This window comes from Heteronotia binoei, chromosome 3 (assembly GCF_032191835.1).
Source record: "Heteronotia binoei isolate CCM8104 ecotype False Entrance Well chromosome 3, APGP_CSIRO_Hbin_v1, whole genome shotgun sequence".
Classification (NCBI taxonomy): Eukaryota; Metazoa; Chordata; class Lepidosauria; order Squamata; family Gekkonidae; genus Heteronotia; species Heteronotia binoei.
This window is the reverse complement of record NC_083225.1, coordinates 81,005,256-81,032,201: the sequence shown is the minus strand read 5'-3', so window position 1 is coordinate 81,032,201 and position 26,946 is coordinate 81,005,256. Positions and strand designations below refer to the sequence as shown.

The window sequence follows — 26,946 nt, the reverse complement described above, 5'->3', positions numbered from 1 at the left end:
TTAACATTTTTTGCTGATTCATTCCATTTCACTCACACACTGACAACCATTTAACAATACAACAGGGAAGTTCATACCCTTCCTTAGGGAATTTCTGTTTTAATTCCACTTGATGGTGACTCAGCAGCTCAGCAGTGTTCGCATTAAAGACCTGCAAACATGATGCCAGAAAGAGAGAGAGAGTCACCAAACTTGTTTGGAAAGTCATAGGCCAAAAAAAACAAAAAAACCCCAAAAACCTGGCACCCAGTCTAAAATGTCAGTAAGAAGTATGTTCCACTAAGCTGGTGACCTTAAAATCCAGGTTATCTAAGAAAATGTTTGATTAGTTGACAGCCCTAACAAAAGGTAATTTTATGCATAAAAGAAAATCAATCATGTTGTGAAAACACTTAACTGAAAAAGAGAAACAACTATATTGTTTGATGTAAAAGAGAAAACCCCCAAACACATCTTTTAAGAAATCATGATGAGCAGGAACTTTTGGAATATGAGTCAATCTATGGCTTTTGCAACCATATGAAAGAATTTTGGAACAATAGGAAAGGACAATCAACAAGCAAACATTTTCTGGAGCCCAAATTGAGGATTACTGCAAAGAGAGGATTAAGCAGATCTCACCCATATCACCATTAAAAATGGGATGGGGAAGAGTCACATGGTTAAGATAGACAGATACATTTAAAGAAATGCAATGCCATATAAAGTAAAATATTTAAAACTGAATTAAGATTGAGTGCACAGATAAACAGACAGATATGCCTAGTAGGGTTGCCAGGTCTGTGTTGGAAAATATCTGGAGATTCTGGTGTAGAGTTGAGAGAGGGTGGGGCCTCAACATGGTACAATGCCATAGAGTCCATCCTTCAAATAGGGTTGCCAAGTCCAATTTAAGAAATAGCTGGGGACTTTGGGGGTGGAGCCAGGAGACATTAGGGGTGGAGCCAAGATTAAGGGTGTGACAAGCATCATTGAACTCCAAAGGGAGTTCTGGCCATCGCATTGAAAGGGACGGCACACCTTTTCAATGCCTTCCCTCCATAGGAAATAATGAAGGATAGGGGCACCTTCTTTTGGGATTCATAGAATTGGACCCCCTGATCCAATAGTTTTGAAACTTGGGGGATATTCTGGGGAGAGGCACTAGATGCTGTACTGAAAATGTGGTGCCTCTACCTCAAAATACAGCCCTCCCAGAGCCCCAGATACCCGCGGATCAATTCTCCATTATTTTCTATGGGAATAAATCTCCATAGGGAATAATAGAGTTCCCAGCAGACATTTCCCTCCCCTTCCCCCCGCTTTCTGATGACCTTGAAGCGGGGGGAGGGCCTCCAAACCGGGGGATCCCCTGCCCCCACCTGGGGATTGGCAACCTTACCTTCAAAGCAGCCATTTTCTCCAGGGGAGCTGATCTCTGCCACCTAGAGATCAGTTGTGGGCGATCTCCAGGCCCAACCTGGAGACTGGCAATCCTAACTAGATATTTTTAAATAATTAAACTTGAGTATCTGATGTCTTAGTTTCACCAATTCTTTATAGAACAATTTCTAATAGTTTTTAAAGGAAAGCAACAAATATCTGAATTGTCCCATCCTTGACTCAGCTCTTACTACAAGGGTGACATCAATGCAGACATTCTTCAGTCTAAAGTCATAAAAAAAGAATATTGTGGCAAAATCCTCACTAGCAGGCCAATTCAGATATGACATTAATCTTGGCAAGTAATCTCCACATTCTGGCTCTTTTCATTCACCACTGCACCATCCATATAATTTTTTTCAGGAAAAAAAAACATGCTATTGTTTCTTCCAGTTTTACAAATTTAGCCTATTCCATACTTGGTTTCATTATAATTTTCTTTATCAAATCTATTTCTTTACAACATTTAATCTAAAAGAACTCCATAATATGTTTATGGGTTTTCAGTTAAGGTAGGCATGCTGGAAAGGCTTCCAAGGTTGGAATCAACAAAAGCATACTTGCGAGCATTTCTAAAGCGGAGATATTTCCAAACATCCCTAAAGCACAAGAGACCAAGGAATTATAACAGTTGTTAATTATTTCCCGGGGTGCATTTAACTTATTCAGTTCCAGTTCTAGTGCATTAACTATTTCAAGAAGAAAGAGAAAGTGCTCTTTGTGACACCTTGTGTATACTGCCAATATACATACTAGCATAAAGGAAACTTTAACATTTTTTTAAAAGCACATAAATTAAATTACTTTGCATTATCTACCATAACTGGTAGTTTAGGAGGTGAAATAATTTACGAAAACTCCAGCACGCCTCTCCAAATAAGATTATGCAATGTACAAGTAGCAATGGCACTTAGTTACTAAGGCCTATGAGAAGCAAAAGTGCCAGAGTACAATGAAGATGCCTTGTTAATGAGCTGTGAAACTAACTAGGCAATCTTGGGCAGCTTCTCAGTCCAGCTTTCTTCAGAAAAGTTGAGGAAAGATGAAGGAAGAACGGTAAACAAAAATTAAACTTAACAACAAGATAGATATCACACCAGAGGCTAACTTGATTTCTGTATCTGAAGAAGGGTGCATGAAAATTTTTTTTGCAGTTCTTAAAGGTGCCACTGGATTCAAACTTTGCTTTGATGTCTAATAAAGTTGCCAATTCGCAGGTGGGCAAACCAAGAGGGACGAACACAGTGAGGTTAGGAACAGGAGAGAACCGTGTTCTACTAAAGAATAAATTAGTTATGTGAAGTTGTTTCTGAACAATGCTGAAACCCTTTGCAGAATATACTTCTGAAAACTAGATGCAATAAATGCAGGATGTCTCATTATCTTAAAGGCTTAGCACTACATAGTTTATAATGTACAACAAACACTCTTGCAGTTTACAACATACATTAACATAAAGGCAATTGCCCATTTACAATTTAATGAAAGAGTCCACTCAGAACAAAGACTCCAAAAGATGCAAAGTCCTGATAGATGTGAAAAAACCTCTCCAAATCAGTAATGATGTTGCCAACAAAGTCAAGGCTGTGTTTCGGTGTCAGCTTTCATCTGATCATTCACTTCATATCATCTGGAACCAATGCTCACAGCACTTATTCTGCTGTGAGTATACAGCACTTATACTGCTGTGAGCATTGGTTCCAGATAATATGAAGTGAATGATCAGATGAAGGCTGACACCGAAACATGGCTTCGTAAACCTAGGGAACGTTTTAACAGCTGCATTTCATATCAGCTACAGGTATAAAGACATTGCCTTAATTTTCTACAAAGTAACCTTGATGCCCTTCTCTGGACATGTTCTAGATGTACACTGCAGGAGTGCTCTAGAACTCCCTGTCTTCTTAGAGAGGTTGGGAGGAGACCTGGGGAGTGTCCTTGGTACAGTTTGGGGGCTCTAGCTTGTCTAGATCGTTTTTAAATTGTGGTGTCCAAAACGGAGCTCTAGGTGAGGTCCAACCAGAGCAGAGTAAAACAACACCATCACTTCACATGATTTGGACACTATACTACACCCCAAAATTGAATTTGCTTTTTTAGCCACCACTTCACGCTGCTGACTCATGTTCAGTGTATGGTCCACTAAGACCCCTGCATCCTTTTCACATACTATTGCCACTGCAGGCAGTTCAAATGTGAGGAAAATGCTCACTTGTTTAAGGGCACCCCTCTTTTTTGCTGCTGCTCTACTATGGGCATGATGCAATGTGAACATCAACTTTTTGTTTCCATTCAGAATTCATATACATATCCTGCAGCACTGGAATCCCCAAAGAAGACTGCTACTTCCTACAGCACATACTTCTATAATAGTTTCCTACCAATTCTGGTAGCTTGATGTTCTGGGTATTTAAAAAGCAGTAGAACCTCATGACTGTATGGCAGAGTATTCATTACACAATGTTGAATGTTGCGCATCTGGAAAGTCTACCTAGGGTTATATATTCTGGTTCAGACAGACTTTGTGTTTCTGCCTCATAAGCCTCTGCACTGTAATAACTCACTCTTGCTTCTCACTCATTCCCCTTATCTGCAAGAGATCTATTGCAACAGCAGGGACTTTGAACAGCCCCTATGCCCTTATAAACTTTCACAATCCTTTGAACAACACATTCCTGGACTTTAGCCAGAGGTTGGGATCTTACAGAACCAGGATGGAATCCCCACACTGCCCCAGAGGCTTGTCAGGTGACCTTGGCACAGTCACACATTATCAGCCTAACCTTACTCACAGGGCTGTTTGGGGGAGGATACAATGGAGGCAGGAATAACAATGTTGTAAACCATTTTGGTTCCCTGTTGAGGAGAAAAGCAGGTTATAAATATTTAAATAAATTTTACTGTTCTAGTACAAGCACACTTTCGACCAGTGTGTGTCCATCCAAGAACATAATTGGGGAAACATTAATGTGTAGTGGCACCCACCTAGACTCCAACTTGCTTCATACAGGGACAATCAATATACAAAATCCCAAGATACAAAATCTGCATCTTGTATATCAACAAAAGCTACAGAGGTCTCCAACAACTGTTGGGTATTCTGATGCTATGGGAAAGTAACTTTCTGTCAAACACACATAGCAAATCTGAGCAAGTCTACTTAGAGCAGGGGTGTCAAATGTCCATCCCTTGGGCCACAGCTGGCTGGTCCAGGGCTTTAATCAGGCCCACTGGGCTCTTTTTTGCCCCCTCCCCTTCCTGTCCTTACTATTTAAAGCTCCAAGGCTGCTGAAGTTCCCTATCTGGCAGCAGCAGGAAACAAAGCTGTAGAGAAAATGCAGAGTGGATTTTCCTTGCAAACTTGTCTGCCGATTGAAGCTCACATTTCTTGGCATTGTGTCCTTACAACTAAGGGGTTGTTGCTTTGGGCCAGCTTGTCTCTGCTCAGTGGACTTCACAACTGGTGCCTATTGAGTAAGGAACCTGGTCACAGTCAAAGGGGGATACTACATTGGAGTGCCATTGCCAAACTGAGTAGACCCCGAGGCTGGAGGGAGAAGCTTGCAATGCTATTTCATTGTTTTCCCAGGCTCAGAGCATTTTATATTTTTAGTTTCTGCTGTGATCCTTGTGCTTTTTCTTGATGTTTTATTTGTAAAACTGCATTGCCAAATCCACTATTCCCCCCTTTCCATTGTAAACAAAACACTGAAAGAGTTTAAAGCATGTCTGTATTTTAAATTAAAACATAATATCTTTAATTGTGTTTGTCTATGTCCCTGATAAAGTTTAAATCTCTGCTATCTGGCATTACATTTTATGGCACACATGGCCTGGTCCTACAAATTCCCATTTCTGTCAGATCCAGCCCTACTAACAACCCTACTGACAGTCTTACTCATGTCTGTTCAAAGGGGCTTACTCTGAGGAAAGTGTTCTTAGGATAGCATTGTTATTCAATAGTAAGGCCCCCCTCCTCTTTTTTGCCATCAAGTCGCAGCTGTGACCCTGTAGGGTTTTCAAGGCAAGAGATGTTCAGAAATGGTTTGCCACTGCCCTCTGGGTGGCAACCCTGGTATTCCTTGGTGGTCTCCCATCCAAATACTGACCAGGGCTGACTCTACTTAGCTTCCAAGATCTCTGTGAAGAAACGGTACTGCAGTCATAGATTTAGGTTTAGGTTATCTAGACAGAATACAAAGTTCTGGTAATTTAGTACAGGGTAACATTTCTTGCATGCCATCGGGCATTTTTATGTTCATCAGTCTTAGCACCCAGAGGCATCAGCAGGGCCGTAGCCAGAATTTGGAAGGTTGGGGGGGCATTTACATTTTTCAGGGGGCACAGATACCCCGCCCAGTGCCTCAAACGACCTTCCCTCTACTGGCTCCCTCCCTGCCTCTCTCTCGCCACCGCCCTCCCCCCCCCAACCAACTTGTTTCTGGGCTGGGGGCACAAGCAGCCCCCAGGCAAGTTAAAGGGCCTGTAGATCAGCTGTTTCACAGGCCCTTAAACTTGCGCGGGGGCTGGGGACTGCTTCTGCTGTCGGCCCACATGCTGTTTTAGTGGTAGGGAACGGAGGGCTCACCACCGCCCTCTCTTCTCCACCAGTAAAATAATGCACAGCCAGCAGCAGAAGCAGACCCTGTGTGAGTTAAGGGCTTGCGAAACAGCTGAGCCACAGGTCCTTTAAGTAGTGGGGGGGCTGGAGGCTGCTTCTGCTGCCAGGAGTGGCTCCAGGGCGAATAGGCCCTAGGCAGGCGACCCCCCCAAGCCACCGCGCTCCGCTCGCCCCACCCTCTGCCGCAGTGCTCTGCTCGCTTGACCCCCACCACCCCTGCCGCCGTGCTCTGCCCACTTGCTGCTGCAGCACTCCCCCACTTGCCCCCCCTCCTCCCCCCGCTCACTGTGACTGCTGCCAGCCTGCGTGCTGTTTTTCTGGCAGGGAATGGAGGGCTGAGGTGAGCTCACCACCGCCCTTGTTTCCCCACCAGTAAAATAATGCATGGGCGGACAGCAGAAGCAGGCCCCCGCACGAGTTAAGGGCCCGCGAAACAGCTGATCCATGGCCCCTTTAAGTAGCGGGCGGCTGGGGGCTGCTTCTCCTGCCAGGAGCAGCTCTAGTGCAAATAGGCCCTAGGCAAGCAACCCCCCCCCAGCACCCCCCAGCTGCTCACCCCCACCCACTGCGGCAGCACTTTGCTCACTTGCCCCCAGTCACCACCCCCGCCACTGCCGCAGCACTCCCCCCACTCGCTGCCCCCCTGCTTGCCGTGACTGCTGCCAGCCCGCATGCTGTTTTAGTGGCAGGGAAGCAAGGCCCCAGTGCAAGTTAGGGGCCCGCAAAACAGCTGATCCATGGGCCCTTTAAGTAGTGGGGGGTCCTGGGGGCTGCTTCTGCTGCCAGGAGCGGTTCTAGGGCAAATAGGCCCTAGGCAGGCAACCCCCCCGGTGCCCCCCAGCTACCGTGTTCCGCTCACCCCAACCTGCTGCCGTCTGCTTGCCACCCCTCCTCCCCCCACTCGCCACGACTGCTCCTGGCCTGTGTGCTGTTTTAGTGGCAGGGAAGGGAGGGCTGTGGCAAGCTCACCATTGCCCTCTCTTCCCCACCAGTAAAATAACGTGTGGACTGGCAGCAGAAGCAGCCCCCAGCCCTCGTGACAGTTAAAGGGCCCACAGATCAGCTGTTTTGCAGGCCCTTAACTCGCATGGGGCTGGGGGGTGCTTCTGCCGCCAGTTTGCACGTTATCTTACTGGTAGGGAAGAGAGGGCAGTGGTGAGCTTGCCACAGCCCTCCCTTCCCTGTCACTAAAAAAGCGCACGGGGCCGGCAGCAGAAGGGCCCCCCAGCCCCCTCAAGTTAAAGGGCCCATGAAACAGCTGATCGACGGGCCTTTTAACTCAGACCGGAGTCTGGGACTGCTTATGCTCCCCCCCCCCCCAGCCCAGAAGCGACCTCTCCACTGCCCAGGAGCCATGGCAGAGGCATAGGGGCTGGTTGGGGCCCCAGAGTCAGGGGGCCTCTTCCAGAAGTCGGGGGGAGGGGGCTGTGCCCTCACAGGTCCCCTCGTAGCTACAGGTCTGGGCATCAGAGTTCTGACAACTATGACTATGCGGCCCATGTTAGTTTCTAATGACAATACAGCAACTTCATGCCAGAATTTCCTGGGGGTCCTAGTTCAACACAACAGAACTTGTAGTATAAGGATACATGGTGATTTTATATTTCTGTTGCTTTACTCCGTATGGCACACATTAGCCACTAAACCAGCTCTTTGAAAGCTACCAGGGACCTGACAACGGCAGCGCAAGGCTTGCAAGGATCAGAAATATTCACTGCACTGGAGAACCAGCCCTCATCACACCCCAGAGCCGAAGATCAGGGTCAAACGAATGGTATTCCTAACACCTTCCCCAGCCGCTCGCAGAAACCCCATAAGGAGGAGAAATGAAACGCCAGTTGCTATCGCTGAAGGGAAAGAGTTTTCCATTTCCCTCCAAAGACAGGTCACTTCTGCACACTCACCACCTCCCAGGACACCAGTCACAAAGAAAGGAAGGCAAAGGGTCTCAGCATTCACTGAGTGGACAACAAACGTTTTACAGACACCTATTGTCGCTGGAAGGCAGCCTGAAAACACCATCCTCATACGCTGACGTGAGGGCACGCTCCTTAGCAGAGCAGAAAGAGATCCTCTGCACCTGCTAATAGCACTTTTCACCTGTTCTTGCTTCGCGCATTCCAAAATTCAGCCCCAGCACTGAAGGCGGCTGCTATGGCTAGCATATGCCCAACTGCCTCCCCATCCTGGGAAGCCGCCCTCTGCCCCCAGTTCCGTCCTCCCGGCAAGGACACGAGCAATTGCTCCCTCCGCCTCCCAGGAGCGTCTGCTTTTTCTCACGCTCACCAAGAAGCGCGAAGAGCTGGTCCCTTGATCGATGGCTCCCACCAGCGGGCCCATTGTCCCTCTCTGGACAGCCGCTGCCATGGAGAGGCTCCGGCCGAGCTACTCTTGTCCCGTCTCCTAGGCGACCTTGGCACAGCAAGTGCTGAGAAAGAGAATCCTGAAGCCGCCACACTGCCCGACCCTTTTCACTCCATAAAGCCGCGCGTGCCTTCCCGGATTAGAAACCGGGGGCGGGGAGGGGGAGCTGCCCAACACGCGGCCTCTTGGCGGCCAATCAGGCGCGAATAGCAGGAGGAAAAGGCGGGGCTTGCCGAGAGCTGTAGGAGATGGACTTGAGAACTTGAGTGGAGCGGGGAGAGAGAGTGGATTTAGAGTGTCATGTCTCCAAAGCAGTTGTTGGCTGGTGTGCGGTTGGCATCTGTCTCATTCTACTTGCTGCTATTGTCACAAGAGCGTAGAGCTTCCGGGGGAGGGGCAGGTGGATGACGGCACAAATGACACGTAGGACGTGAACTGTCCCTCGCCCTTTCTGTTACTCTCTATTGTGAAGTAATCACAGCGCCTCACAGTGAACCGACTTCCTATATATAGCACTCTGAGAGTTGTACGTCTCTCTTGTCTCAGCCATTGTTGAGACAAGAGTACCCCCATCGTGCTCGGGCACCATAAATCACAAGGACTAATTCTCCAAGTAAAAACCTGATACCGGACAACAAACCCCATGTCTTTGAACATCACAGATTTTTGGGGGTGGGGAGAGGGAGTTTGCTGTACTGTGCACAAATTAAACGACTGATCTCACTGCTTCTGTATAAAATTGTATGAATAATCTGAAGTTTTTTGTTGTTTTTTTTTAAAAAACCTTTGTGGGGGCTAGAAGTCCTCCAAAGCTTCCCTGTACTGCGTTATCCTGCAGTTCACATAATCATGATAGTTGTTCTCAGTAGATTTGATGTTCACATTGCTTTCTGATCTTCTCCAGGTCAGTTTCCTCATAGGACTTGGTCTCCAGACACCCCACTATCTTTGATGCCCTTCTCTGGACATGTTCTAGCTTGTCTAGATCCTTCTTAAATTGTGGTGCCCAAAACTGAGCACAATACTCTAGTGAGGTCTAAGCTGAGGTGCACCAGCTCTAACCACTGGGTAACACTACCCTGACACAGTTTGTTTCATTTTGTGTGTGACACCTTTATGATCTTGTTTCAATGAGGTAGACCTTGGGGAACTGTTTTCAGGGGGCTCAGATGCTCTGGCAGATAGCAGGGACTCTAGCAAGAAGTATGTATAGGGTGGTTTTGCAAAGCAGCTTTTCCCTTCAGTAGAGGAAAAGGAAGAAGAGGTGGAAAGCTGTACACCAAACAGGAGACAGTGTTACCAGGGTAGAGAGCTTGCAGATAGGGGTACCTCTTTGAATCAGCAGCCACAGATTACGTTTGAGGTGTGTATAACAGGAGTTCTTAGTGTTTTGAATATATGTTTGAAGACGGCATGGAAAAACTGTCCACTGTCTTTCTAATTTTTTTGTTTTTAGAAATGCTGCCTCATGGATTTGACTGGGGCTCAGAGCTTGACTCACAGGGTCCTGCAAGGAGGGAAATTCAGATTAGGATGCAGTGAGGCTTGAGCTTGTCCATTCTCTTCATGGGGTTCAGAATGCTGAGAATTTTGTGTCTCTGTTTTTAAAAAAAAAATAAAAAGGGAAAATGAGACAGGAAAGAAAACTGGCTTGCTCAAGTATCTTGCTGTATGTGTCAGGGATGAATTTTCCATCTAGAGCAGAGCTTTGTTCACCTGATCAGCTTCAGAAGGTTTCATACCTCTGGTGTGACCCTCTAGTTTGTCTTCAGCATGTGACGGTCAACTGTAATGATTTCCTGATAAACATTTAGTTGTGGAGCAATATTTGTACATTTGAGAGGTGTGGGTGGAGAAAAAGTTCTATGACTAAGACAGCCAGGAGTAAGTTGGGTGAGGTTTGGACATGTTACACTTCACTGGTTCTAGTTGTCAAGAGCCCTTGCCATTGTTGAACTGTATGCTTGCTTTGTCTAGAGGAAACTGAAAGTTATGTACCCCATGAGAGAGGCCAGCTTATTCCTTCTCAGCCTGGCTTTTAAGGTTACTCCAGTATGTTATCTCATTGTGAGTTCATATGCTGCTTTGTAGCGTGAGAAACAATTTGTAGCATTCTGCACCTGTCTCTACTTTTGAATTAATCTCGCGCCTAGCACAAAAGGAGCGCTTGTAATTGTTACAATGAATGTATATATCTAACGCACCTGCAGTTGTACCCCAGTTTTGACACTGGCTCAAACCAGTGTCATTTGTCATATCTTACAATAAACACTTATCTTGAACTCATGGAGAGTTGTTATTATTGAAGATAGTTTCTAGACCTGACACTAGTATGATTCTAATATGCTATTGGTGGTGGATGGGTATGAAAAGTACATTGGCAGGAAAAAAGATGGCATGTAATGACACTGTGGAAATTTAGACTTGCCTAGTGTCTAACTGGTGTTCTGTTCCTCAGTATGAAGGTGAAGAGGCTCATAAATTGCCCTGCTGAAGTGCTCTTATATCCTGCACTGCTTTTTGAACAGCTGGTTGATGCACTGGCCAAAAACATTTTTACTAATTATATTTGATTAGAAAATTTTTTAACTTCTTTGACTCTTAACTAGGCCACACAAATCTATACTTTCAAAATTTCCAGATTAGATTGCTATAATGCATTCTACATGCGGCTGCCCTTGAAAGTAATTCAGAAACTTCTACTTATGAAGAATGCTGAAGCTTAGTAAACGGGGGTAGGGTGAGGTGCCCATATTAGACCTCTTTTATATCGATTACACTGGTTGCCACATTGTTGACAGGTACACTTCAAGGTGCTGGTTTTAATCTTTAAACCCTTCCTGACCTGGAATGCTCATACTTGAAGAACCACCTCTATCTTTATAAACCCATCTTCCAACTTTGCTCATCCCAACACATTTTGTTGGACTGCCTTCCATTACAATGTGTGATTCTTCTCCATGAGATCTATGCAGGGGTGACCAACGGTAGCTCTCCAGATGTTTTTTGCCTACAACTCTCATCAACTTCAGCCATTGGCCATGCTAGCTGGGGCTGATGGGAGTTGTAGGCAAAAAAATCTGAACAGCTACTGTTGGCCACCCCTGATGGCATTCATTGCCCCTACCCTATGGAACTATCTGCTCAATGAAGTGCAAAGGACACACTTTCTACTTTGCTTTCTCAAAGCTCTTTGTTTCGGAGAGCTTTATTATGGGCTGAGTTCCAAATGATGTTTGGCTCCTTCTTGTACAGGCTTGATTCCAACAGGTTCTTTTGTTATGAACTCATTTGACTAGCTGTAATTGTAATGTGATTTTATAAAACTCTAGCTTTTGTTTATTAGCTATCGAGAATATACAGAAAAGCAAGATACTTTAAAAAATAAATAACCCTTGAGGAGGAAGGTTAGTAGTATGGTGGGTATGTGTGCCAAGAGACACATTGTTCACCAATTAAAAATAGTTCCTCCCTCACACCTTGCCCTGAACTTCAGGAATTCCAAATACGTAATTGTGCTGTTATCTTAATCAGCTAAGGTTCAGTGGTGGATGTGCAGGAGCCTTCTCATCTAGTTCTGGAGCTCAGAAATATTTTGCTACCTTATTATGGATATTCTTATAGTCCCCCAGTTTTATAACACTTGTTAACAATGAGTATTTAATTTGTCAATTACATATGCATCCAGGCTTTAACAAGGTATCTGAGAAAGGTGCACTGCAATCCTATGCATAGTTACTCCAGCATAAACCATTGGAGAAGACCCTGATGCTGAGAAAGACAGAAGGCAAAAGAAGGGGACGGCAAAAAATGAGATGGCTGGATAGCATTACAGATATAACTAACATGAATTTGAGCAGACTTTGAAGGATGATGGAAGACAGGAGGGCCTGGCATGACTTGGTCCATGGGGTCACAAAGAGTCAGAGTTGACTGTGCAACTGAACAACAACAAAAAACCATTGGAATCAATGGGCTTAGTCTGAAATAACTGTGTTGTGTTGTACTGTTAGATTGCCCTTCAGTTAACTGAAAGAATGTCTCCCATGGGCTTGCCAACTGTCATCATCACACATGTGCAATAATCAAATGAACTAAATAGACCATGGTTGCTAGATGAAAGTAACATTAATTCTGGATGTACATTTATCCAAAACCAACACCCACTGGTGGAAATACAAGTTACAAGGTTTGATTGATTATGAGGATTGGTGTAAGTATAATGAACACATACAATCAGCCATTTTAAAAATTCTTTTGTCAACAACACTTTAATAGAATCAGGCAAGAAAGGTGGGATATAAATACAATAAACAAATAAAATAGCCAGAAACCTTACAGAGAGGTGGCATGAGCAGACCAAGGATGAGTTAGCACTGGGATTTCCAAGTGTAATGGAGCAAACAACAAACATTCTATTCTGCTTGGCTGAAGGCCTCTTCATTAACAGTAACTGTAGGGTGGGTAACTAGGGTATTGGAATAAGGAATAACAATAATTAACTCAGCTGTTTCTACGGATGCCAGGTCCAACTCAAGAAACACCTGGGGACTTTGGGGGTGGAGCCAGGAGCAACATTGTGAAAAGCACGAATGACCTCCAAAGGGAGGTCTGGCTATCACATTAAAGAGACTGTGCTCCTTTTAAATGCCTTCCCTCCATTGGAAATATTGGAGGGTAGGGCCCCCTTCTTTTGGGGCTCATAGAATTGGACCCCAGTCCAATCTTTTTGAAACTTGGAGAGGGTTTTGAGGAGAGGCATCAGATGCTATGCTGAAAATTTGGTGCCTGTACCTCAAAAAACAGCCCTCCCTCTGCCAAGCCCCAGATACTCATGGATCAATTCTCCATTATACCCTATGGCAGGAGTGGCCAAACTTGCTTAACATACGAGCCACATAGAATAAATACCAGATGTTTAAGAGCCCAAGACATGAACAAATATTAAACACTATTAAAACTCTTAATACTTTTCTTTGCAGAAAAGATAAAATACATATGTATTCACTTTACGGCATGGCCATGCTAGAAGGAGACTTTTTAAAAAACAAAAGCTGGTAATAACAGTCCCCATAAGACTAGCATAGGGAAAGGTTTGGGAATGATTTTTTTGGCATTAGTGGAAGAAAGAAACACACATGCACCATATAAATCACTTACCATCGTTTACATCATTATGTATCTCTCCTTGCCTTGATGCAAAGGTTATTAATTACAACTCCTACAAGAGCTATGAGACTAAGGGTGAACCCTGCACCGCCCTCTTTAATTCTGCCCCTCCTTCCAGTGGCTCTAGGGTTGCCAAGTCCAATTTAGGAAATATCTGGGGACTTTGGGGGTGGAGCCAGGAGACATTAGGGGTGGAGCCAAGATCAAAGCTGTGACAAGCATAATTGAACTCCAAAGAGAGTTCAGGCCATCACATTTAAAGGGACGGCACACCTTTTCAATGCCTTCCTTCCATAGGAAATAATGAAGGATAGGAGCACATTCTTTGGGGGCTCATAGAATTGGACCCCCTGGTCCAATCGTTTTGGAACTTGGGGGATATTTTGGGGAGAGGCACTAGATGCTGTACTGAAAATTTGGTGCCTCTAACTCAAAAAACAGCCCCCTCCCCAGAGCCCCAGGTACCTGCGGATCAACTCTCCATTATTTTCTATGAGGATAAATCTCTATAGGGAATAATAGAGTTCCCAGCAGACATTTCCCTCCCCTCCCCCTGCTTTCTGACGACCCTGAAGCAGGGGGAGGGCCTCCAAACCGAGGGATCCCTTGCCCCCACCTGGGGATTGGCAACCCTAAGTGGCTCCCTTGGCTCTTGTGCTCTCTTTCCCTGCTCTAGGAGAAGAATAAAGTACATGGCTCTCCTCATCAAACAGAAATCAAAAAGTGACAGCTGCCCCTCCCCCACAATTTCCTCATTAAACAGCTGCCCCTCCCCCACACCAGCCCCCACCTCCTGATCAGTAAATGAATGCCTGACGTAGTGGGATTGTACTTTTTTGCTGCCCCTTCTAATACATTAATTGTAACCATCCCAGCATTTTCTTACACATTAAATCCTAACATTTACCTAGCCACCTAACAGCATTTTAGATGCCTATTCTAATACATTAATTGTAAACATATAGCATTTTCTTACACATTAAATCCTAACATTTTTCTATCATCTTCAGTGCCTGTTCTCAGAGTGAGACAAAAGTATTTGACCTTAAAAGGTCAAGTGCTGAAATGTATATCTCGCAGACGTGGGAGGATATTCACCCTGTGAGAGAGAGCAAGAATCTTAGCAAATTATTTAATGCTGACACAGTTTAGACCTGGACAAAATAAACAGATGAAATTAGGTTCTCACGCAATAAATTTCCTGTTCTTATGGTCTGTGATTTAAAATAGCTTTTCCATCAAATTTATGTATGGGCTAATTGTGAGAATAGTGTTTGACCCCCAAAAATGGTCCTAAGAGGTCAAGGGGTTTTATGGCTGTGAAGTGCAGAAAAATGTAGACTTAAGAAAAATGCAAAAGCAGGACAGAGATATACAATTTAGGTTATTTTAAATATAAACAAAGATAGGATTTTCTGACATGTATAGAAACACACAGGTTACAGAATGCCCCATTGGTTTTTTTGTGGATATACTCTGACTGTGTCCAATATGTAGATAAAATAAAATTTTAAATAAAAACAAGCAACAGTAAGCAGTGTTTTAAATGATTTTAGTTCTACATGCCCTGTTAAATGTGCATTCACCCCATGTTCCCCAAGTATTGTTGACAACACAAATATTTACTGCCAACTTTGGTGATTTTTGATATGGTTCCACCAAGATCAGGATCTGAGCCTTTAATTGTATTCAAGTAGGCATTCATTTGCTTTTGATGGAACTCTTAACATCAGAAGATCTGGGGCTTAGTTCTGAGCCATGCAGCTCACTTAATATCTTGGCACACAATACAACTTTTTTCCATCGTCAGCATCCTCCACCTGTTAGCACTCCAAGGAGCTGTCTGGGGGGTTACTTGAGCAATGAACAGGGCCCCGGCAGTAGGAGGTTGCCTAGGATTCTATAAGAAAAAGAAGAGCTTATCGTTGCTGCTTTAGGGAGAAGAGGGGGTTGTGGGTCACGGGCAGCCTAGGAACTGATCTCCTTGATGAACCAAGGGTGCAGAGAGAGGAGCGAATTCCACATTTTAATCACTCTCTGTGTAAAATAGTATTTCCTTTTGTCCACCCTGAATATGCTATCAGCCTCGTTGTATTGAGTTCTAGTATTTTGAAAGGGGGAAAAAGTTCTGTTTGTCAACTCTCTCCACCCCTTGCATAATTTTATAAACCTCTATCTTGACCCCACACCCTCCCCCTCCCCTAACATAGCCATCGCTTTTCTAAACTGAAAAGTCACTCATCAGCCTTTCCTCATAGAGAAGGTGCTCCCCCCCCCAACCCCCCCCCCCCCAATCAACTTTGCTGCCCTTCTCTGTACTTTTTCTAGCTCTGCAATGTCCTTTTGGAGATACGGTGACCAGAATTGTACACACTATTCCAAACAAGGCTGCGATATAGATCTATATGGGGGCATTACAATATAGGCTGTTTTATTCTCAATCCCGTTCCCAAGAATACCTACCACAGACTTTGCCTTTTTCACCGCTGCAGCACACAGGGTTGACACTTTCACCAAACTATCCACAACACACTTGGGATTTTCCCCCCTCTCAGTCACAGCAAGTTCTATCCCTATTAGCTTATACGTGAAGTGGGGATTTTTTTTGATCCACTATGCCATCACCTTACACTTACCAGCACCTCACCCCTAGTTCCTAATCATTTATGAATAAATGAAATAGTCTTGCCCCCGTACCAATCCTTATCGGACCCCGTAGCATACTTCCCTACATTGTGAGAATTGTCCACAGATCCCCACTCTTTACTAACAGTCATTGAACCAGTTTTTTAATCAGAAAGAGAACCCATCCTCTTATCCCATGACTGCTAAGTTTACTCAGGAATCTCTGGCGAGTCTTTCTCAATGAACTCTAAAAGGTTGGTGAGGCAGGACTTCCCTTTGCAGAAGCCATGTAGGTGAAGAGTAGGTGGAATTCACTGCCACAGGAGGTGGTGGCGGCCACAAGTATGGCCACCTTCAAGAGGGGTTTAGATAGAAATATGGAGCACGGGTCCATCGGTGGCTATTAGCCACAGTGTATGTGTGTATATAAATTTTTTTGCCACTGTGTGACACAGAGTGTTGGACTTGATGGGCCGTTGGCCTGATCCAACATGGCTTCTCTTATGTTCTTATGTTCTTAAGATTAAAAAAACCAAAACAAAAAAACCTGGCACGATTGTGATCTGAGGGTGGAAAAATGTTTTTGTTTCAAACAGTCTTATTAGTAACATATGGCAATAAATTTCAATTTCTTACATCATTAATAATTACTTTTTATCTATCCCATATATTACTTTCTACCCACTCCTCCCCCGTTACTTGACACCCGCCGGTGTTATATACTTAAAATCTTAATATTAAAGGTACCCTTAATTAATAAGAACCAAAATTAATATCCTCCTCCCTCTTGTACTTAGTCATTATCAAAAATTGTCCAATGTCCTTTTATTTTCCACTCTTTTTCTACGTATCTTCTGAACTTTTTCCACTTCATCTTAATTACTTCTAAATCATAGTCTCTTAAGGTTCATGTTAATTTGCCCATTTCACCCCAGTGTCATAACTTTTAAAATCCAATCCCATTTTTCTGGTATTTTTTCTTGCTTCCACAACCGCGCATACAACGTCCTAACTTTTTCCACTCCATCTTAATTACTTCTAAATCATAGTCTCTTAAGGTTCATGTTAACTTGCCCATTTCACCATGTGTCATAACTTTTACAATCCTACCCCATTTCTCTGGTATTTTTTCTTGCTTCCACAACTACGCATATTATGTCCTAGCAGCTGAAAGCAAGTATCAAATTATAGTTCTATCTTCTTTTGGATTTTTTTTTTCCATTTGTAATCCCAACAGGAAAGTCTCTGCAACTTTCTTAAATTCATATCCCGAGATCCTAGAAATTTCTTGTTGAATCATCCGCCAATACTTTTTTTGCCCTTTCACAAACCCACCACATACGGTAGAAAGAACCTTCATGTTTTTTTTTTACATTTCCAACACCGGTCTGGCATCTTATTATTCATCTTTGCCAATATCACCCAGTGAGTTGCATTTGAACACGAGTCTCCTAGGTTCTTGTTTAGCACTTAACCCGCTAGAGCCAGCGGAGTATTTTACTTACTTTACTGTAGCCCCCCCTTTTTTGTTTTTGTTTTTTTGCTGAGACTGAAATGTAAGAACAATGTTCTCAACTAGGATAGGCATTAGAGGACCACACTAGGATCCGGAACCATCAAGTTCAAATCCTGACTCTGCCACGCAAGATTGCTGGTGACTTTGAGCCTATCACGCTCTCTTGCCTTAGCCTACCTCACAAGGTTGCTGTTGCGAAGATAAAATGGAAAAGGAGAAAAACAATTGATAAGCTGCTTGGTATCATGATTAGGGAGGGAAACAGGATGTAAAAACTAAGCACTACACCACAATGGTTTCAATGAAATGTGGAGGCTGGACAGTTGTAAGAGACCGCAGAGGCTACTGTTACACGGCTAACCCTACTGACGTCCAAGCTCTGACAAAATTGGGCTAGTCGGTTATATTCAGGCTTCCCATGAAACATTTACATGCGGATAATTAGAGAAATAAGAGCCCCAGTGGTGCAGAGTGGTAAAGCCGCAGCACAGCGGTTCTAACCTCTGCTAACGACCTGAGTTTCACGGTTAAAACAATTTTATTTGGTAACAAATTATATGTCCTGCATCATTAATAACTTCTTTTAACTATCCCACATATTACTTTCTAGCCATCCCTCCCCCATTACTTGACCCCCGCCGGTGTTATTTACTTAAAATACTAATGTTTAAAGGTACCCTTAACTAATAAAAAATGAAAATTAACATTCTTCTTTTTTTTCTAAGACTTCATCATTATCAAAAATTGTTCAATGTCCTTTTATTTTCCACTCCATCTTAAAAACTTCTAAATCATAACCTCTTAAAATTCTTGTTAACTCGTTCATTTCACACAATGTCATAACTTTTACAATCCAACCCCATTTCTCTGGTATTTTTTCATGCTTCCACAACTACGCATATAATGTCCTAGCGGCTGAAAGCATGCACCAAATTATAGTTCTATTTTCTTTTGGAAATTTTTCCATTTGTAATCCCAACAGAAAAGTCTCTGCGACTTTCTTAAATTCATATCCCAAGATCCTAGAAATTTCTTGTTGAATCATCCGCCAATACTTTTTCGCTCTTTCACAAGTCCACCGCATACGGTAGAAAGAACCTTCATGTTTTTTACATTTCCAACATCTGTCCGGCATCTTATTATTCATCTTTTGCCAATTTCTTAGGAGTCATATACCACCTGTACATCATCTTAAAACAATTTTCTTTAATACTCTGACACGTTGAGAGTTTCATAAAGTTCTTCCACAAATATCCCCAAGTTTCCATATATATTTCTTTATTTACATTAATTGCCCACTTAATCATTTGAGATGTCACTACTTCATTTTAAAAGTAACATATAGATTTTTGAAATTAATTTTTCATTGTCTCCAAGCAGAACTTTTCCCATTTCTGTTTGTTCTCATCTTATTCCTTCAGTTTTAACATCGCTTTCCACCAAACTTTTTATTTGTTGCGTTTGAAACAATCATATTTATTATTCAACTCTTCGGCAGTTTTCAATTCTATTTTACAGCTTTGTATTTTTAGTTTATACGACACCCTTTTTCCCTCTCCCATCTCCGCCGTTATCCTTATTACTTCCGCAGGCACTGAGGATAGAGAAATGTTACGACCGTTCCTTTGTCATAGATTGCTATTTGATCATGTTTTGCGCGCTTCGGTTTTAATACAAAGGCACGCAAATCGGGGCCCTCGGCGGTAGTTTCTAAAGCATCCGCGCAATTCGATGTTTTGATTACGCGTGTCTTAGACGGTCGTTGTATATAATCGAATAAAATATAATACGCGATCGCGATGTATAACGTTAGACAACCTTGTTACTCTGACTTTTGAAAACCCCGAGATAGGCCCCCTTCTGCGAATTCGGCTCAGCGGCCCGCCACCAATAGGGGAGTCGCCGTTGTTCAAACGCGCCAGCGGGTGCGGGGGGGGGGGGTCGGCGCAGGATTCTCTTTAAATACGGGAAACCCGAGCGCCGTTCTGACGGCTCCGTACCACCATGGCGAATACACCCCTGTCTGTTTTTAATCCCGTGGTCCCTGGAGCACCCGTGAGGAGGAAAACTACAGCGAGGATTCAAAAACCTAGCACCGATTCTGACAAGGAGAATGTACAGCCGGTTCTTGCTAAACGCCTTTTTGCTTCCCCCGAGAAAATGAAAGATGGGGCAGAAATCTGTACACCGAAGCGGAGTAGATGTTTCCAGGATGGTGAGAGTTGTGACTCCGTGAATCCGTCACAACAAGATACATTTAAGGTGGGTAGAACAACATGGGAAAGATGTGTAAAAGGTTGTGTTGTTTCTGTTTAGGCTCCTTTTCTCATTTTGTGTGTTTGTGATTTTTAGAAAATTTGTCTCGTGGACTTGTCCGGTGTTCAGACGTCGATTCATACCGTCCTGCAAAAATACGTGGGAGTGTCCGATGAAGACGTTCCACCTGTGGACAAGCAAAAGTCACGTTCTGCGATGTACAAACTGATAACTGCCACCGCTTATTCTGTTCTCAATTATTGCTCCAACGATCTCTCTTATTCTATGTGTGACGGATGCATTTTAGATAGACCCGGACAGAATTCTCATGTATGTTTGACGTGGTCCTCTGCTTTTTACGATGAGAACTTAAGATATGTTTGTCGCAATCTGAATATGGGCCCCGTGTTGTATGTGATCACGGTTATTGCGTGTTTTCTTGATTGTTGTGGTATTAACAAGAATCATGTCATAACGTTGGCCAACCTGGTGGAAGGCGTACAAACATCCCCGACCCCCTGTGAACAATTGAGAACGTTGTTTCAGAAATGCCACCGACCCTATGTGACACTTGTTGAGAAATTTCTGCATAATACATTTCAGAATGGCACATCTGTGAATACCTTTCTTTTCCCCCTTTTGTAAATAAATTTTAAAAACTTTCTGTAATAAATGTACATTTTATACATTCACATGTATAAAAATAAAAATGTATTTAGAAGCCGTTGAGTTTGTGCAAATTTTGATACTAAAAAATATTCGATATTAAAAAAGATCACGCTGCATTTAGGGAGGTCGCTTTTGATCAGTAAGAGGGAGATTGACGCCTATACGCCGATAGACGTATGGTTTTACCAATAACGATGAAAATAACGGCTCTGCACCGAGAAAACTTAAAATAGACCGAGAGCTATTTAAACACAAGTCCTAATACCGACAGCGTGTTTTCACGGGTTCCTTACTTTAAAAAACAACACCGTGCACGCTCTTCCCCACATAATCCTGAACAGCTCTTTAAAAGTTCTTTAAAAGCCGGAGCAAGTCTTTTTCTGTAGCGGTTCCGTTCTTATGCCCCGGCTGAAGGCGGGGGCCGTCTCTTCTCTCATCCGATACCGCCAACACAGAAAGTCCTTCTCCTGGTTTGTTTTAATAATGTATAATCATGCCAATTTTTGGCTAATGGCTTTTTGTAAAACACTTTGGGCAACAAAGAAACAAAGTATAAAAATACACTGAATAACCGGACACACCCCGTTATTACATATAAGCTTTTTTCCTTTATTTTCACTTTACGGTGAAACACTCCCCTGTAAATATGACCTATTGAACAGGGTAGGAGTGATGGTGTAAAGGCTGTGGATCGCAATTGTGGGAGGATAGGTTTCTTCGGCGTTTGCATGAGCGGATTAAAATTAGCTGGGGCAGACGGGGCAAGAAACAGAGGGAGTCTATCTGATTTTATATAGGAAAGCGGGTGTAATATTGTATAAAGATGGCTACGAATCAAAAGTGCCGAGGGTGAGCATAATGGGAAAAGGTGAGAATGGGGGGAGGCCGGAATCAGGTTGGGGTGCAATAAACATATTACAAAGTAACACACGAGCAACAGCGTTATAGTCCGCCGCCGGATCATGTTAGGGAAAGGGGGGGGGGTATGTTCCTTGTCTATACACGTAGGTAATCCCATCATTCTTTTACCCGTGTTCTTTCGGACGGTACTTCCTCTACATTTCTATGACCGTATCTATTACAGATGCTTAATTTGTCGGCTTCTCGGTTTGTAAGAAACCTACCGATTGGGGGAAAGTAGGTTGTAAAACCGTATCTGTATAGAACCGGCGGTACTGGGGCACGGTTGGAGCAGGCCGATGTATTCATCGGCAGTCATCGAAGAGTCGCTATGCTGAGCGATCTGACAGCCGAGACAAGGCGACTGGTGGATGGCTACTTGCGACGCAACCTGAGTGGTTCGGTGCTGTCTCACAGCCACACGGCCAAGACCCTGCGGAGAGTGGCTGACAAGCTGGAGAGCCGTGAGAAGACATTCTTTCACTCCATTTGCTCCACGGCAATCTTGCCGGAGCCTGGTAGGGCAGACGTCCATTTGAGACGTGTGGCGGTGCAGATGGCATCTGATGGCGGGCTTAACTGGGGTCGAGTAGTGGCGCTGTTTGTGTTCACCGGCACCTTGGCAACAGCTCTGGCTGAGCGGGGGGCCCACGAGGAGATCGGTGGCCTGACAGAGGCATTGGTCATCTATCTGTCTGTGGAGAAGCGCGAGTGGCTGGAGGCGCATGGTGGCTGGGAAGGGTTCTACCGCTACTTCAACAAACACGGTTCTGATTCAATCAGCCGGTGCGATACCAAAAGCAACACTATCATAGCAACCGCCGGATTTGTCCTAGCAGGATTAGCTTTCCTCATGGCCGTGAGATAAAAGTACATCGTGAACTCGAAACTATGAACAAGCGCTATGAAACTATGAACAAGTACCCGTGATGAGTCCGCTCTATATTTTTACAATTTTAATAACGTTGCTTAAATCGGTGTCTAGGCCTGAATGTTTAAATGAAGCACAACCCACCTTGGCAACGTCAAAAAACCAAACAAATGGAAACAAAGATTGTTCAGGTCCTAAGTTTGTATGTTTTGTTAGTTCCATTCTAGAGAACTGAGGCGTTATGCTAAAATACGTTAGATGACCTTGCGGTGCAACCGGCGTAACGATGTGTGTTTGGATTTTTACGGTGGGAATTCTAAGCTTATTTCAGTCGAGCACACCACGTGTTTCATACCGTCATATCTAATAGAAAAGCATTTTATTAAAGCGAGAATATACAAAGCATAGCTTTTTTTAATTAACAACAATCTGCATCCCGACCCACGTGTCTACAGTTCCCCGCGAATGAGGCGTCTTCCACTTTGGTGTCGAATAGGAGGGAAGGGGGGATTGCCGGGAAATCCTGCAAGGGGGGGGGGGGCAGGGTAAGAAATACACGGCGTACATCTTTGTCGTGTTGCGATTCACAAGGATTAGACACGTGTGTATGTACAGAAAGTGTAGCAACGATACATCCGCTTTATCAACGTGAGAAAACAAAAACAAGCGTGCTATTTCCCCCACCCTACTGAAAAAATACAGTTCTTACTATCCGCTTCAGGATACGGGTCTTATATACAAACAGACGTGTGTGTTTTCTCATCTACATGTGGTTGGGACATTCTCGATTCTAATCTGTATGTTTTTCCTTCTTTGCAACCTCTTCTTCTTCCTCCATGAGGGAATCAACCTCCTTTGGAGACTCCGGTGTTTGCGCTTCATCAACCGGGGGTTCCCTCGCCTTTTCCACAGCTTCATCCTTCGTGTCTGCTTCAGAATCTCCAGAGGTATCCTCCATGTCCGCTCCGGAATCACCGGCTGTATCGTGCTCGGCATCTGCTAGGGAATCTTCCTCATCTGAATCTTGAAAGTGTGCTAGACCCCCGCAGTATGGGCAGTGACAGGTGTCCGGCCTCCCTGAGTTGACCGCTGCCACATTCTCTACCTAAAAGTTTGAAGAACAACAACAAAAAAATTAGTATCCTGTCTCATGAGCGTGCCCCCCACCCAATTCCACACACCTCGGGGTTTTTTTAGGCCTTACATTCGGATAGAGCGCTTTCAAATAGACCGTTTCCTCCACAATCTCCATATTTCCTTGCGCCTTCCCTCCACGTTCTGACTCCTTGATAGAGACGCCATTCTCAGTGAGCTCTGCCTTTTCCCAAGCCTTCTTTGTGGAACTCTCCCTCAAAGGGGATTCATTATTCTCCACCTGTGTTGAGTTCTTGAGATTAGAACCACGCTTTCTTAAAGATTTGAGCAACACCAGGGTTAGCATCCCACACATGATCAAATCCTCTAAATCAGCGACTTTGGTCTCTGATCCCTCCGCCGCCTAATTTAAAAAAAAAGAAAGGGCATAACGCTACATGACCCGCCATTGCAATCCTCCCAGCTTTCCTCTTTTCTCACAACTTACCTGTGCATCTGTTTCTGCTTCCTGGTTCTCCAAACTCTCCTCTTCCATGTTTTCGGGTACAGATTCTAGAGGGGTCTTCTCGGGGGCAGTGTTCTCCGCTTCTATCTCATCACCGTTGCCTTTTCTTGAATGTTTGTGAGGCTTGATGCCTAGGGGTCCCTCCATGTTAGAAAATTTCTCCATGGTGGTACGGAGCCGTCAGAACGGCGCTCGGGTTTCCCGTATTTAAAGAGAATCCTGCGCCGACCCCCCCCCCCGCACCCGCTGGCGCGTTTGAACAACGGCGACTCCCCTATTGGTGGCGGGCCGCTGAGCCGAATTCGCAGAAGGGGGCCTATCTCGGGGTTTTCAAAAGTCAGAGTAACAAGGTTGTCTAACGTTATACATCGCGATCGCGTATTATATTTTATTCGATTATATACAACGACCGTCTAAGACACGCGTAATCAAAACATCGAATTGCGCGGATGCTTTAGAAACTACCGCCGAGGGCCCCGATTTGCGTGCCTTTGTATTAAAACCGAAGCGCGCAAAACATGATCAAATAGCAATCTATGACAAAGGAACGGTCGTAACATTTCTCTATCCTCAGTGCCTGCGGAAGTAATAAGGATAACGGCGGAGATGGGAGAGGGAAAAAGGGTGTCGTATAAACTAAAAATACAAAGCTGTAAAATAGAATTGAAAACTGCCGAAGAGTTGAATAATAAATATGATTGTTTCAAACGCAACAAATAAAAAGTTTGGTGGAAAGCGATGTTAAAACTGAAGGAATAAGATGAGAACAAACAGAAATGGGAAAAGTTCTGCTTGGAGACAATGAAAAATTAATTTCAAAAATCTATATGTTACTTTTAAAATGAAGTAGTGACATCTCAAATGATTAAGTGGGCAATTAATGTAAATAAAGAAATATATATGGAAACTTGGGGATATTTGTGGAAGAACTTTATGAAACTCTCAACGTGTCAGAGTATTAAAGAAAATTGTTTTAAGATGATGTACAGGTGGTATATGACTCCTAAGAAATTGGCAAAAGATGAATAATAAGATGCCGGACAGATGTTGGAAATGTAAAAAACATGAAGGTTCTTTCTACCGTATGCGGTGGACTTGTGAAAGAGCGAAAAAGTATTGGCGGATGATTCAACAAGAAATTTCTAGGATCTTGGGATATGAATTTAAGAAAGTCGCAGAGACTTTTCTGTTGGGATTACAAATGGAAAAATTTCCAAAAGAAAATAGAACTATAATTTGGTGCATGCTTTCAGCCGCTAGGACATTATATGCGTAGTTGTGGAAGCATGAAAAAATACCAGAGAAATGGGGTTGGATTGTAAAAGTTATGACATTGTGTGAAATGAACGAGTTAACAAGAATTTTAAGAGGTTATGATTTAGAAGTTTTTAAGATGGAGTGGAAAATAAAAGGACATTGAACAATTTTTGATAATGATGAAGTCTTAGAAAAAAAAGAAGAATGTTAATTTTCATTTTTTATTAGTTAAGGGTACCTTTAAACATTAGTATTTTAAGTAAATAACACCGGCGGGGGTCAAGTAATGGGGGAGGGATGGCTAGAAAGTAATATGTGGGATAGTTAAAAGAAGTTATTAATGATGCAGGACATATAATTTGTTACCAAATAAAATTGTTTTAACCGTGAAACTCAGGTCGTTAGCAGAGGTTAGAACCGCTGTGCTGCGGCTTTACCACTCTGCACCACTGGGGCTCTTATTTCTCTAATTATCCGCATGTAAATGTTTCATGGGAAGCCTGAATATAACCGACTAGCCCAATTTTGTCAGAGCTTGGACGTCAGTAGGGTTAGCCGTGTAACAGTAGCCTCTGCGGTCTCTTACAACTGTCCAGCCTCCACATTTCATTGAAACCATTGTGGTGTAGTGCTTAGTTTTTACATCCTGTTTCCCTCCCTAATCATGATACCAAGCAGCTTATCAATTGTTTTTCTCCTTTTCCATTTTATCTTCGCAACAGCAACCTTGTGAGGTAGGCTAAGGCAAGAGAGCGTGATAGGCTCAAAGTCACCAGCAATCTTGCGTGGCAGAGTCAGGATTTGAACTTGATGGTTCCGGATCCTAGTGTGGTCCTCTAATGCCTATCCTAGTTGAGAACATTGTTCTTACATTTCAGTCTCAGCAAAAAAACAAAAACAAAAAAGGGGGGGCTACAGTAAAGTAAGTAAAATACTCCGCTGGCTCTAGCGGGTTAAGTGCTAAACAAGAACCTAGGAGACTCGTGTTCAAATGCAACTCACTGGGTGATATTGGCAAAGATGAATAATAAGATGCCAGACCGGTGTTGGAAATGTAAAAAAAAACATGAAGGTTCTTTCTACCGTATGTGGTGGGTTTGTGAAAGGGCAAAAAAAGTATTGGCGGATGATTCAACAAGAAATTTCTAGGATCTCGGGATATGAATTTAAGAAAGTTGCAGAGACTTTCCTGTTGGGATTACAAATGGAAAAAAAAAATCCAAAAGAAGATAGAACTATAATTTGATACTTGCTTTCAGCTGCTAGGACATAATATGCGTAGTTGTGGAAGCAAGAAAAAATACCAGAGAAATGGGGTAGGATTGTAAAAGTTATGACACATGGTGAAATGGGCAAGTTAACATGAACCTTAAGAGACTATGATTTAGAAGTAATTAAGATGGAGTGGAAAAAGTTAGGACGTTGTATGCGCGGTTGTGGAAGCAAGAAAAAATACCAGAAAAATGGGATTGGATTTTAAAAGTTATGACACTGGGGTGAAATGGGCAAATTAACATGAACCTTAAGAGACTATGATTTAGAAGTAATTAAGATGAAGTGGAAAAAGTTCAGAAGATACGTAGAAAAAGAGTGGAAAATAAAAGGACATTGGACAATTTTTGATAATGACTAAGTACAAGAGGGAGGAGGATATTAATTTTGGTTCTTATTAATTA

General features: G+C 43.5%; 2 protein-coding genes across 4 annotated transcripts in view; one reads left to right on the top strand and one right to left on the bottom strand.

The window, feature by feature from the left end:
• The window catches only part of GK (glycerol kinase), a 60,270-nt gene extending 51,704 nt beyond the window's left edge, over positions 1 to 8,566 (bottom strand). For all 3 annotated transcript variants that reach the window (XM_060234101.1, XM_060234103.1, XM_060234102.1), the window contains exons 1-2: positions 8,330 to 8,566; positions 78 to 151 (exon numbers count right to left, since the gene is read on the bottom strand). In XM_060234101.1, the coding sequence (XP_060090084.1) occupies positions 78 to 151; positions 8,330 to 8,410 (155 nt within the window). In that variant the 5' untranslated portion in view covers positions 8,411 to 8,566. The remainder of the gene's footprint in view (positions 1 to 77; positions 152 to 8,329) is intronic.
• A 13,307-nt stretch (positions 8,567 to 21,873) lies between these two features.
• Positions 21,874 to 22,410, top strand: LOC132569069 (anti-apoptotic protein NR13-like). The gene has a single exon (XM_060235253.1). The coding sequence runs from the start codon at positions 21,874 to 21,876 to the stop codon at positions 22,408 to 22,410; it is 537 nt and encodes a 178-aa protein (XP_060091236.1).
• The last annotated feature ends 4,536 nt before the right edge of the window (positions 22,411 to 26,946 follow it).

Excerpts from the sequence above, each read along its gene's own strand:
- LOC132569069 (XM_060235253.1), top strand. The coding sequence starts at position 21,874 with ATGCTGAGCGATCTGACAGCCGAGACAAGGCGACTGGTGGATGGCTAC.